General features: G+C 42.9%; 1 protein-coding gene across 1 annotated transcript in view; it reads left to right on the top strand.

Annotated features, from left to right (window-relative positions):
• The window catches only part of ELK4 (ETS transcription factor ELK4), a 47,424-nt gene that overhangs the window by 19,297 nt on the left and 13,324 nt on the right, over window positions 1-14,803 (top strand). The window contains exon 3 of the mRNA XM_077295126.1: window positions 3,934-4,752. Coding sequence (XP_077151241.1) covers window positions 3,934-4,752 — 819 coding nt within the window. The remainder of the gene's footprint in view (window positions 1-3,933; window positions 4,753-14,803) is intronic.

Here is a 14,803-nt window from a genome sequence, read left to right as displayed (position 1 = left end):
TTTTAGTGATACCATTTTGGTGCAGATACGTTCTTTTGATCTCCCGTAATTGCATTTTAATTCAATGTTTGGCGTTTTTTTATTTTTTTCTCACTACGCCGTTTAGCGATCAGGTTATTCCGTTTTTTTATTGATAGATCAGGCGAATCTGAACTACCAAATATGTCTATGTTTGATGTTATCTTTATTTTGAATGAGGCGAAAGGGGGGTGAATGGAACCTTTATATATTTTTTTTATTTTTTTCATATTTTTAATCACATTTTTTTGTTTACCTTTGGCATGCCACTACTTGATGAGCTCTGCTACATAGAGGCGATGCCCAGATTGCCCCTTTGAAGCAGAATTACTGCATTACTATGAGTGCCGACCACAGGGTGGCTCTCATAGCAATCCGGCATCAACAAGGAGACCTCTGGTTGTCATGCTGACGCACTGCTGACCCCCCATCACATGACGGGGGTCAGCGGTGCTTGTATTTCCGGCCCGATGACCGGAAGTGCTTCATAAATGCCGCTGTCATAGTTTGATAGCGGCTTTTAACTAGTTAATAGGCGCGGGCAAATCACGATTCCGCCTGTGCATATTGTGGGCACATATCAGCTGTTGAAAACATCTGACATGTCGCGGCTTTGAGGTGGGCTCACCGCCGTAGCCCACCTCAAAGCGGGGCTTCTGACGCCGGATGAACTATGTTGTCCGACGTCAGAAAGGGGTTAAAATAGCAGCTTACCTTACCATAATACCTTTTATACAGAAACATGTAAGTAATTTCATTTCATCCTATTTCAACACTTTTGTTCTCAAAGCATCGGAGTCAAAATCGAGTTGTCATCCATCATATCATGAAATGAATGGAATGACAGATGGTGGAAATGGACACAGTGGAGAAGATTTACACTAAATGTGCCAGAATTCTGGCTCCACTTGTGTTAAAAATCTGTCATTCTTGCCTTTTTTTTACTGTGTTAAGGCAGCATGGTTAATAGTGCACCAAGATTTTAGTGCAAAATATTGGTATAAAAGAGTCACCATCGTTTTAATTTTTATTTGATTTTTTCATTATTGCTATGTGAAGCAAATCTACATTTTTCCTTCTGTTAAGTGCGATAGAGAGAATCTGACAGTTTTGTTAGTGAGAGGTAGATGTTTTATTATACAAGATAAAATATGGTCATTAATATTTTAAGCTGTTTTGTTCCCTAAGAAGTCACCAGCTCATATCCCTTCTAACTCTGTGTATTGAGACTTTGACCTAATAAAAGTATTTCATAAATAAATCAGTAATACATGTGAAAATAAGCATCTTTGTAATATATTTTTTCAGAGAAATCTGCTTCTTTCTTTGCAAGTACAGAATATTCATTCTTAAAATTCTCAGTTCACAGGTAAAATCTGTTTCTTGTTCGTCTTATTGGGGGAGACAGTTACCGTGGGAAAGTCTGCTGCCACCTGTAGGTTAACACTATTAATGTAGCTAATTGAAAGCTGGCTCCTCCCCCGCAGACTATACCTTCCTTGCTAGCACCAGGCTCCTCAGTTTTTCATAGTGTTCCCGCAACCACCATATTATTCCCTGGGATTCGGGAGACCTCTAGGGGTCCAGTTTTCATTTAGTCCTCCTCCTTTTGGGCCGATCAGAGAGATCTCTCCAGTTCTCCGGGACACAGCATTCAGTTGTACAGCTCACTCCTTTCGCCTTAGTGAAACTCTTTGCCTTCTCACTTTAATGAGCAGATTGCTGTGCCTTCTTCAGGTACTCCACCTCTCGTCTCCCTGAGAGGTTCTCACATATGTGGATGTAGTCAGAAGCTGTGAAGTGCTGCTTGTCTCTAAAAGCCTTAGGGTCATCCCGAGGTTCAACCGCCGGTGATCTTTGCTCACTGGATTAGATCAGATATTAGCGAGGCTTATAGGGCAGGTGCCAGTGCTCCCCCTTAAGTGTTAGGGGGCGCATTTTGCGTGGGCTACAAGAGCTTTCCAGGCAGTTCTTCACTAGGTATTGACCTTGCAGCTCTGTAAAGCAGCCACTTGCTCATCAGTCCATACCTTTTCCAAGTTTTACAGGTTCATACTAGTCATGAGCGAGCGTGCTCCAATAAGGTGCAATCCGAGAATGCTCGAGTGCTAATAGAGCATCTTCGGCGTGCTCGAATACTATGTTTGAGTTGCCATGGCTGAATGTCTCGTGTTGTTCAACAGCCGGAACATTTGCAGGGGCTGCCTAACAAACAGGCTATCCCAGCTCATGTTGCGGCTGTCAAACCGTCACGAGACATACAGCCGTGGCAACTCAAACATATTATTAGAGCATGCCGAAGATGCTTTATTAGCACTCAAGCATGCTCAAGTGACACGTTATCTGAGCACGCTCGCTCATGACTAGTCCACACCTTTGCTTCAGCAGATGCACATCTGGGGAGGAAGATACTGCAGGCAGCAGTTGCTCCGGCGGCCACTTGAGCAACGGTGGAAAACGTTCTCTGGTAACTGGCTAATGTTTGTTATTCCCACCCCTTGGCAGCTTTGGGACGTCCCACAGTTACTGTGTTCCCACAAGACAACAAGAAATAAGGATTTTTTACTCACCGTAAAACCTTTCTCATAGTCTTCATTGGGGAACACATCACCCACCCTTGATTGCCTGGTCGAGAATGCATTATTTTTCTTTGTGCCTTAATTCCTTTGGATTTCTGTCACTGTTTTTCACTAAACTGAGGGTCCTGGTGCTAGTAGGCAAGGTATAGTCTGCTGGGGAGGAGCCAATTTTCAATTAGTTGCATTAATAGTATCGGCCTTCAGGTAGTACCAGACTGTCCCACGGCTACTGTGTCCCCCAAGACTATGAGAAAGAGATTTTTACAGTGAGTAAAAAAAATCCTCATATTCAATGAAGGCAGATTGTTACATTACAGAGATAGGTGATGACACTTGGTGCTCATAATGTTCTATATAGATGAGAAGGGGCAGAAGGGCAGAGCTCTGCCTCTAGCTCCTCCTTCCTCCACTCATCATAGAATCTCAGCAGTAACAACTGCCATCTCCTATCTCAGTAATAATCAGTCTACGCTGAATATAGATTTTGCCTGGAATTCAGAGTGAATGATCAGTCCAGTAGGAGAAAGAAGCAGATTTCTCTGATAATATAGAGTTGCTTATTTTCATGTGTACTATTGACTTCTGAAATAAAAATTAAAACATGGGTTGCTCTTAAAGCTAACCAAGAAATGGTGTATGGAGGGCGAAAGCACCATCTACTTGTTAAATAGGGCCTCAACTCACTACACTCCATGTACAGAAACTACCATTACGTACATGAGCCAAAACCTTGGAATCAGCCATGACGAGTGAAAATGCTAATTTATAAACCCACCCTACAAAAATCTACATATTGGCCAGGTAAGAAATTAGATAACTGTGTTACAATATCCAGCTACATAAGTGAGATACTTTTGTTGATGGATATTGTGATACATTTGACTGACTTCTTATCTTGTAAGGTGGGATTGTGTTTTGGGATTTTGGCTAGTCATGGCCACTTGTTGGATCATGTACCTAAGGATACTTCTTAAATGTTTGCACTCATTTTTCTTTCCCTGTGTGCAGTAAAGATTTATTATTTCATAATGGGTCACTGGTTGGTATTCTTGTCATATACACGCACATGTAGGAAGACTAAAGTGTCTAATATATGTAGTACGGTAGAGCTGGAGCCACTGTGATAAATTTAACATATGTTCTCATTACGCATGTGGATGAGATTTCTAAAGTCTTCCCCACCACTCTGTTACAGTAATCCATTGCTGTTGTTGCCTATGCAAATCCTTGAGTAAAAAATGCGCTATGTGAATTTAGTCTAAAAAAGCAAGAGATGTGTTGGTTACATAGTTCTGTTACTGTATGTTATATAACTAACTTCTCTTATTCTCTCCAGAATATCATCAAAAAAGTAAATGGGCAGAAGTTTGTCTACAAGTTTGTCTCGTACCCCGATATCCTCACCATGGATCCTGCAACAGTGTGTAAAGCTGAAGGAGATATAGATGGCAGCCCTGCCAATCCTGTCAGCACCTGCATCATGCGTGACCAGGAGAACTGTAGCAAAGAGCGGTTATTGTGCCCTCCTGCCAAATCCTCCGGACGCAATGATTACATTCACTCTGGTTTGTACACATCATTCACGCTCAATTCCTTGAATTCATCTGGTGTAAAGCTCTTCAAAACCGCAAATGTGGAATATACAATCGATAAGAAAATAACCCCTGAGGCTGCCCCATCAGTCATTAGGTTTGTGACCACACCAGCTAAAAACCCTGAACCTGCACCCATTACTTCTACAGCTCCTTGTCTGCCTCCAGAACCCCATGAGAAGCCTGCTGAGCCTCCTCCAGGTGTGACAATTAGCACCTCTCTCCCTCCCCCAAACACTTCCATCTCACCCATTCCAAAACATTCTCCAGTTTGGTCTCCTGATTTATCCAATCATGATGTTGCTGACGATACAGATTTGGGATCCCCACAACTTGATTTTCCTAGTGACATGGAGATAGATGATTCAGAATCCAGGCCAGAGGCTGAAGCAGATCTTGAGCCTGAGCCCTATGTACTGGACAATAAGAGCACCAAGTCTAAAAAGCCCAAAGAGCTGGAGTTGACACCAACATTGGTTATCACAAGTAGCGATTCCAGCACTCTTGGTATTCTCAGCCCTTCGTTACCCACAGCATCTCTCACGCCAGCCTTTTTCTCCCAGGTAACATCACTGGTTGTTTTCATTTACATTGCTTTAGAGTTTGTTCTCTCTGCTATTGTTGAGCTTCTGCTTGATACATAATACTTTGATTTCCAGCACTTCTGGAGAGACTGAGATGCGGTCTTTGGGGTTACTGAGTAATATACGTAAAGATAAAAATCCTGAAATCATATCTGGGTCATGGTGAACCTTCATATGTATACCGGGCAATTTCGTTATCATTAATTTCCTCATTGTTATTTTTTCAATGGCAATTATTGGTCTTTAAATTGCTGTTCTTATGTGTTTTTAATCAACTGTTGACTGGATTGAATTATTTGTATACTCGATGCGTCGGCACACTGCGACTAACGAATACATGAATTCCAATATTGCTGTAAACCAGGGGTGGGGAACCTTTATTCTTCCAAGGGACTTTTGGACATTTATACCATCCCTCGGGGGCCATACAAATCGCTCGCTAACAACTCCCAAAAAAGTACGACCTGGCACTGGGGTGAGGACATAATCTTTCATTGCATGTGCCTCAGCATTCAGTAGTGAACACTGCATGTGGGTGCTCACAGAGCCATAAGAAATTAAAGCACTAACTCCATCAAACATATCTGCCTGCCCAAGTACTGCAGTCCCTGGGAATCTGCCCGGGGGCTGGAGAAAAGGTTATTGTCATGAACCGGGGGTGTTTGGTTGCCCCCAGTTCTTCATCAGAGGTTTATTTTTATCCCCACTTCTGAGCTTCGGTTTGGAACTTGCAGCTCTCTGGCGCCCCCTTACCCTCAGGTCAGTCAGGGAACTGCACCTAGGGTAATTAGTCGCCAGAAAGGCTGACTTGCTATGTACTGGCTATTGGGCACACTGCAGTGAGGACGATATAACTACTCCCACTCAGGCGGGAAATAGAATTATCAAATGCCGTCTGTCTCTGCCAGTTTCCCCAAATCTCAGGACACTTCGCTGCCACCACCTCCTATTGCTATGATTAATAGCGAGTCAAGAGCCAACCCAATCAGTAGCGTACTTTGCTTTAGAGGACGTTAGGGGTACGTTTTAGAGTAAGGAAAACTAGACTAGTAAATATTTTCGCTCCAAAAAAATTAGGCAGTGTTTACAAAAGTATAGAAAACGATATTACAAAATGAGACAATCATAGTATGTACAGAACAAATACAAAATAAAAGGGATTAAAGAAGAAAAACATTTACAGTCATCTCAAATAATGGCAAGCCATGTGGTGGGGGATGAGCGACACATCACAATGCATCAGAGCAGATTGCAGAGATTCTGTTAGCTGACTTCCTGGGCAAAAGACGACTCCTAAAATGAGGTTCCAATTTATACACTCTGATTCATGACCTCACTGAGTGGGCTGCACTATGGGTGCACTCCCCCTTTCCAAAGAGACTCAGAATCTCATTAAAACCTCCTAACCACCATATCTTGAGCTGGAGACCTCATAGAGTGATGACAAAAGTATTACATGTGTTCTCACGAGGTTAGCTTACATTAAAGTCTAAACATGGGGTAGCTGTGTGACCCGGTTAAGTAGAAATGCAATCCTCGGATTCTGCTGGTTCTGGAACCTAGAAAAATCACTGTGTAGTGTCTCTACTGATACACATTTCAAAAACGTAAGATTCCCCCTATCTCACTTAATCGATGCCATTAGATTTGGTCTTAAAATGAACACTGTACTAGACAAAGAGATGGCCATGAGGCTGTAGGCTGCTTTCAACCAGCTCAGAGCTATAAAACTAACCAGCGAGGGCTGCTAGCACACTGGTTTCACATTACAGCTGTACAGCAGGTGTGAGGGAGACGTGGACTCACACACACATGCAGCTGTGAAGGAGGGGGGAAAGCTGCAAGGGGGGATCAGGGCTGGAGCCGGCTAGTACGAAGCAAAAGAGGTGTAGCAGAGCTGTGTAGGCGTGCATTTTCATGACAGTTATCAAAACCCATAAATGCCCCATGGGCCTGAGGTTGCTCACCCCTGCTGTAAACAATAAAAAAATAAAAACGTAAGGTACTTAGCGGTTTTTAATCAGTGAGCGGAAAAGCCATTCAATCATGTCAAGGTGTTCTTTTAATATTAATGGTTTCTAACCACTATAAGGGTATGTGTCCATGTTCAGGATTGCATCAGGATTTGGTCAGGATTTTCCATCAGTATTTGTAAGCCAAAACCAGGAGTGAAACAATTAGAGGAAACGTATAACAGAAACATATGCTCCACTTCTGTATTTATCACCCACTCCTGGTTTTGGCTTACAAATACTGATGAAAAATCCTGACCAAATCCTGATGCAATGCTGAACGTGGACACATACCCTAAATCTTACCTCTTCATGTGCCAAACCAGCCTCAGCTGAATGGGGAGTGAAATGGAGACAAGGCATAGCTCAGAATTAAAGCTTGTGTTGCAAAAATAGATGGTTAAGGGTGTGAGCCCTAGAGGGAGCCAGACACCCCAATATGTACTATATGAAAGAAAAAATAGGGCCCACATAACTATTATTAAATTAATTAATTCCACTGTTGGTATATACGTAAAACATTAAGTACTTGGTTGAAAGATTTTGATCAAAAAGCTTAGCCATCCAACCCCATCAAGGTGACCTCATATGGATAGTCCTTAACTTTATATGAACCCCTTTCTGACATTAGACGTACTATCCCGTCGAGGTGGTATTTGCTCGTATGACCACCGACGGGATAGTACGTCTAACGCGATCAGCCGCGCTCACGGGGGGATCGCGGCCAGGTGTCAGCTGACTATCGCAGCTGACATCCGCCACTATGTGCCAGGAGCGATAGGGGATAGGGAAGCATCGCGCAGGGAGGGGGCTCTCTTCCCTGAGACCCTCAGAGCAACGCGATGTGATCACGTTGCTCCGAGCGTCTCCTCCGTCCTCCTCCCTGCAGGCCCCGGATCCAAGATGGCTGCGGGGCTCCTTCCGGGTCCTGCAGGGAGGTGGCTTGCAAGCGCCTTCTCAGATCAGGCTCCGGCAAGCCTCCTGCAGTGCCTGTCAGATCGCTGATCTGACACAGAGCATTGCAATGTGTCAGATCAGCAATCTGACACTATAACATGATGTCCCACTCTGGGACAAAGTAAAAAAAAAATATTTACATGTGTAAAAAAAAAAAAAATCCTGAATAAATAAAAAATAAATACGTTTCTTTATGTAAATAATTAAAAAAGAACAATAAAAATACACATATTTAGTATCGCCGCGTCCGTAATGACCCAACCTATAAAACTGTCCCACTAGTTAACCCCTTGAGTAAATACCGTAAAATAAAATAGGCAAAAAACAATGCTTTATCATCATACCGCCGAACAAAAAGTGGAATAACAAGCAATCAAAAAGACGGGTAGAAATAATCATTGTACTGCAGAAAACGTCATCTTGTCCCGCAAAAAACGAGCCAGGTCATAAGCGAAAAAAAAAAAGTTATAGCCCTCAGAATAAAGCGATGCAAAAATAATTATTTTTTCTATAACAGTTTTTATTGTATAAAAGCGCCAAAACATAAAAAAACGATATAAATGAGGTATCGCTGTAATCGTACTGACCCGAAGAATAAAACTGCTTTATCAATTTTACCAAACGTGGAATGGTATAAACGCCGCCCCCCCCCCCCCCCCACCGAAATTTACGAATTACTGGTTTTTGTTCATTCTGCCTAACAAAAATCAGAATAAAAAGCGATAAAAAAATGTCATGTGCCCGAAAATGTTACCAATGAAAACGTCAACTCGTCCCGCAAAAAACAAGACCTCACATGACTCTGTGGACCAAAATATGGAAAAATTCTAGCTCTCGGATTGTGGTAACGCAAAAAATATTTTTTGCAATAAAAAGCATCTTTTAGTGTGTGACAGCTGCCAATCATAAAAACCCTCTATAAATAGTAAATCAAACCCCCCATGATCACCGACTTAGTTAGGGAAAAATAATAAAATAAAAAAATGTATTTATTTCCATTTTTCCCATTAGGGTGAGGGTTGGGGCTAGAGTTGGGGTTAGGGTTTGGATTACTTTTACGGTTGGTTTAGGGGTGTGTTAGGGTTAGGAGTATGGTTAGGGTTGGGATTAGGGTTCGGGGTGTAATGGGGTTAGGAGTGTGTTGGCGTTAGGGGGTGGTTAGGGTTGGGATTAGGGTTTGGGGTGTGTTGGGATTAGGGGTGTGGTTAGGGTTGGGATTAGGCTTAGGGTTGGGGTTAGAATTGAGAGGTTTCCACTGTTTAGGGACACCAGGAGCTCTGCAAACACAACATGACATCCGATCTCAATCCATACAATTCTGCGTTGAAAAAGTAAAACGGAGCTCCTTCCCTTCCGAGCTCTGCCGTGCGCCCAAACAGGGGTTTACCCCCACATATGGGGTATCAGCGTACTCAGGACAAGTTGCACAACAATGTTTGGGGTCCAATTTCTCCTGTTACCCTTGGGAAAATAAAGCAAATTGGATCAGAAGTACATTTTTTGTGAAAAAAAGTTAAATGTTCATTTTTTTTAAACATTTCAAAAATTCCTGTGAAGGGTTAATAAACTTCTTGAATGTGGTTTTGAGCACCTCGAGGGGTGCAGTTTTTAGAATGGTGTCACACTTGGGTATTTTCTATCACATAGACCCCTCAAAGTGACTTCAAATGTGATATGGTCCCTAAAAAAAATGGTGTTGCAAAAATGACAAATTGCTGATCAACTTTTAACCCTTATAACTCCCTAACAAAAAAAATGTTGGTTCAAAAATTGTGCTGATGTAAAGTAGACATGTGGGAAATGTTACTTATTAAGTAAATATTTTGTGTGACATATCCCTGTGATTTAAGGGCATGAAAATTCAAAGTTGGAAAATTGCGAAATTTTCAAAATTTTTGCCAAATTTCCGTTTTTTTCACAAATAAACTCAAGTTACCACTAACATGAAGTACAGTATGTCACTAGAAAACAATGTCAGAATCACTGGGATCTGTTGAAGTGTTCCAGAGTTATAACCTCATAAAGGGACAGTGGTCAGAATTGTAAAAATTGCCCCGGTTATTAACATGCAAACCACCCTTGGAGGTAAAGGGGTTAAAAGAAAGTTTACTAAAGTAAGTATCTTAAATTTTTTACGTTTACAGGAATATTAGAGTTCATGTACCGTATATACTCGAGTATAAGCCGACCCCCCTAATTTTGCCACAAAAAACTGGGATAACTTAATGACTCTAGTATAAGCCTAGGGTGGGAAATGCAGCAGCTACCGGTAAATGTCAAAAGTAAAAAATAGATACCAATAAAAGTAAAATTAATTGAGACATCAGTAGGTTAAGTGTTTTTGAATGTCCATATTGAATCAGGAGCCCCATATAATGCTCCATTAAGTTTATGACGGGCCCCATAAGATGCTCCATATTAAAATATGCCCCATATAATGCTGCATAAAGGTTAATAATGGCCCCATAAGATGCTCCATAGACACATTTGCTCAATATAATGCTGCGCAAATGTTGATTATGGCCCCATAAGATGCTCCATAAAGATATTTGCCCCATATAGTGCTGCACAAAGTTTATGGCCCCATAAGATGCTCCATACAGACATTTGCCCCATATAGTGCTGCACAAACGTTATGACCCCATAAGATGCCCATACAGACACTTGCCCCATATAGTGCTGCACAAACGTTATGGCCCCATACAGACACTTGCCCCATATAGTGCTGCACAAACGTTATGGCCCCATAAGATGCTCCATACAGACACTTGCCCCATTTGCTGTTGCTGCGATAAAAAAAAAAAATCACATACTCACCTCTCCGTTGCTCACGCCCCCGGCACTTTCAATATTCATCTGACTTCGTTCCGGCGCCGCTCCATCTTCAGCGTCTTCTGCACTGACGTTCAGGCAGAGGGCGCGCACTAACCACGTCATCGCGCCCTCTGACCTGAGCGTCACTGCAGAAGACGCTGAAGACGGAGCAGCGCCGGAATGAGGAGCAGGTGAATATCGCGCAGCGCTCCCCTCCCCATTATACTCACCTGCTCCAGGCGCGGTCCTGTAGGTTTCCGGCGCCGGCAGCTTCTTCCTGTATTGAGCGGTCACCGTTACTGCTCATTACAGTAATGAATATGCGGCTCCACCCCTATGGGAGGTGGAGCCGTATATTCATTACTGTAATGAGCGGTACCATGTGACCGCTCAGTACAGGAAGAAGCTGGGGAGCCAGGGACCTGCAGGGACCGCACCAGGAGCAGGTGAGTATAATTAGGCAGCCCCCGCTCCCCCTCCCCTGCCGACCCCTGGGTATGACTTGAGTATAAGCCGAGAGGGGGACTTTCACCCCAAAAAAGTGTGCTGACACATCGTGTTTGTATATTGGTCGCATAGCATATTTGTTCACCTGTTTATTAATTTAATTCAAAAGGTGTGCGAGCCCGTTTTTCTTTTTTGTAGTACATATCTGGAGGATGTGGCCCCTTCCAGGGCTCGGCACCCTTATCCACCCATCTTTCCCATACTAGGTTTTAATTGTGAGCTATGCCTATGTCTGGTTTTCTTTTCACTCCACATTCAGATGAGGCCTGGTTTGGCACATGGAGAGGTAGACCATGTAGTGGATAAGGACCATCCATAGTGAAAGGTACACCCCAATGTGGTTGGATGGCTTTTGCGCTCATTGATCAAAAAACTCTAAGTACCTTATGTTTTTAATGTTTACAGCAATACTGGAATCCATGTATTCATTTGTCGCAGTGTGCTGACACATTGTGTATGTACATGTTCGTATTTTGGCCACATAACGTATTTGTGCACCTGTACATTAATTTATTGCTAAAGGTGTGGGGGACCTATTGTAAATTGAATTATTTGCATCAAAACCTGGCATTAATTACACCACAATTTTTTTTTCAATTTGTTTTCTTATAACCTTGAACCTGCTATTATCTGTATAGCTAAAATCACAATCTTCTTTGAAGCTCAGCCTGTGGCTCAAGTACCAACTTTGAAAACAAAGGGGTCTTCAAGAGGCCTCTGGCTTCAGTGGCAACCGATCAGCACCCAGTAAACGTTTGAAATCACGCTCACTTGGAACCACGCCCCTTAAAGGGACCCTTTCATCCCAAAATTACTTATTGATTAAATCAGGCTTATGTTGTTAAAGGGAACCTGTCACCCCCAAAATGAAAGGTTAGCTAAGCCCACCAATATCAGGGGCTTATCTACAGCATTCTGTAATGCTGTAGATAAGCCCCCGATGTAACTTGAAAGATGAGAAAAAGAGGTTAGATTACACCCACCCAGGGGCGTTCCCACTGCGGTCCGATCCGATGGGCGTCGCGGTCCGGTCCGGCGCCTCCCATGTTCTTACGATGATGTCCTCTTCTTGTATTCACGCTGCGGCTCCGGTGCAGGCGTGCTTTGTCTGCCCTGTTGAGGGCAGAGCAAAGTACTGCAGTGCGCAGGTGTCGGGAAAGGTCAGAGAGGCCCAGCGCCTGCGCTTTTACTGCATAGGCAGCATCAATAGTAAAAAGTTGGTCACACTTGTCAAACACTATGTTTGACAAGTGTGACCAACCTGTCAGTCAGTTTTCTAAGCGATGCTACAGATCCCTTGGAAAACGCTAGCATTCTGCAAGCTAATTACGCTTGTAAAATGCTAGTGTTTAGCGGGAAAACGCATGCCAATTCTGCATGCGATATACCCGCGGCAGGAGTTGCGGAATTGCCGCAGAAATTTCCGCGGCAATTCTGCAACATGTGCACTTAGCCTTACAGTACCAGCAAAGTCTATGAGATTTCAGAAATGTAATGCACACAGCTTTTTTTTTTGTCATCAGGATTTGTGCTTTGCAGATTTTTTTGCACAATGGAGCATGTCACTTCTTTCAACGTTTTTTCAGTGTTTTTCACCCATTGAATTGAATGTACAATATACATTCAGTAGAACTTGTTCTGTTTTCTCCATGTCAGCCGGCAGCTTACCTCGGACTTGTTAATCAACGTTCCCTAGTCATCTGTTGTCTGACACCCCCACCCATACACATAAGATTATCAGCATGTGCCGCCAACATTAGTCCTATAGGGGCCTGTAGTGTCTGAGTCCTAGTGGCAATTGTGAAAATTGTGAGATTACTAATTTTATTTTTTAAATACAAATCCTGACATGGAAAATATTGCTTATTTATTTTTAAATACATGTAGCACAACCTGATCTAATTAGGTAGCTGTCTGGAATGGCTTAATATATGGGATATTATACTTGTATGCGTTGGGGGGTAAATACTAAGGCTACATTCACATTTGCGGTCAGCGCCGCAGCGTCGGGCGCCGCAGCGTCGCCGCATGCGTCATGCGCCTCTATATTTAACATGGGGGCGCATGGACATGCGTTGTGCTGCGTTTTGCGCCGCATGGCCGCAAGCGTTGGACGCAAGAAACGCATCAAGTTGCATTTTTTTTGCGTCCAACTTTCGGCCAAAAAGGACGCATGCGGCGCAAAACGCAGCGTTTTAGCGTGCGTTTTGCCGCGTTTTTGTTTGCGTTGTGCGCTGCGGCGCCGACGCTGCGGCGCACAACGCAAATGTGAATGTAGCCTAACAGACAGGTGGTCTGACCCTACGAGGATGGTAAAGCTCCAATTATGCAACCAGATGTAGTATATACTCCTTAGATGCGGAGTATAATTGCATTACTGGGGTTAGTATATGTTGCAGTGTAATCCTGTTTCTTGGGTGGTATATATTGGATGGCTGCCGCTGCTAACGCCATCTAGGTGCCAGATAGAAGGCAGCTGGGTATGAAGACCTGAGCGATCCTCCTCTGCAGATCCACATTCCCTGATATTACCTCCTGCATGTTCAGTCTTGCCTTGTAGTAGTTGAGCTGTGCTGGTTGTGCTAGATGAATGTCTCTTTTGTTAACCCTTTGTAGTCTGATCATACTTCTGCTAGTTTGCTAAGTCTCTAGAAGCCTCGCTTCCCACGCTGTTATCACTTGCCGTGTGTATATTTGTAGGTGTGATGTCACTGAACACTGTACTACAATGGGAATAGATGAGGATTATTCACATGAGTCATCTTGGTCTATGGGCTGGCTGAGCTATTAGTGTAATAACCCCAGTAATTGTGAAGTCTTTCTGAATCCCTGAATAACAGTTTGTAGTATTTGCAGAATATTCACTCATTGTTATTGGCTTCAAGTTTTAAATTATTGGCAAACATATGGATAGTGTGGTTTTTTTGTTTTTTTTTGTTTGTTTTTTACTCCAGAAAGCCTGCTTTTATGTTTTGTGTCTTCTGGTAATTCATCTCCCTTGTACATTTAGGTGCTAGAGGTTTTCACCTAGTGCAAGATGTCACGTCCTGCCATTTTCAGAGCCCCAATGAAAATGAATGGAGAGAGACGCACGCGAGAACACCTCTCCATTTCTGACAGCATGTGGCTGGACACTTTGTTTTTAAGAAAGGTGGTTGCACATGCATTTATTTGACAATTATGGCATATCTTGTGGATTTGCTACAAATGTCTTAGAAGGGACTACCTATTTAGGTGAAGGATCTGTTCTGGTAAGGGCTCATTTCCACTGGCGAGAGACAAATCGGTCCGTAATCTGGACCGGAAAAGGGGATGTAGCGTATGCGATTGTCATGCGAGTGTCATGCGAGTGCAATGCGATTTTTAATCGCATCATCCGTTTTTTGTAATCGCATCATCCGTATGACATCCGTATTACTGTCCGATTTGTACGCACCGGTGTCCTTTGAAAAGCCGGCAAATCAGTGCTGTGTACAGTAAAATCACACGGACAGGTTAGAATAGAGTAGATATATACACATAGAATAGGTATATATACATATATATATGTCAGTGAGACACCTCTATATGTATATTTATATGTAATGCAGTGCAAGATAGCATTAAAGCCGCTAATTCAATTGCCGGCTTTTCATTTCTCCTTCCCATACCCGACAGGATATGAGACATGGTTTACATACAGTAAACCATGTCATATCCCCCTTTTTTTGCATATTCCACACTACTAATGTTAGTAGTGT

The sequence above is a fragment of the Ranitomeya variabilis genome, chromosome 3, assembly GCF_051348905.1.
Source record: "Ranitomeya variabilis isolate aRanVar5 chromosome 3, aRanVar5.hap1, whole genome shotgun sequence".
NCBI classification, from domain to species: domain Eukaryota; kingdom Metazoa; phylum Chordata; class Amphibia; order Anura; family Dendrobatidae; genus Ranitomeya; species Ranitomeya variabilis.
Note: the sequence above shows the minus strand (reverse complement) of the source record. Positions and strands in the feature narration are given on the sequence as shown.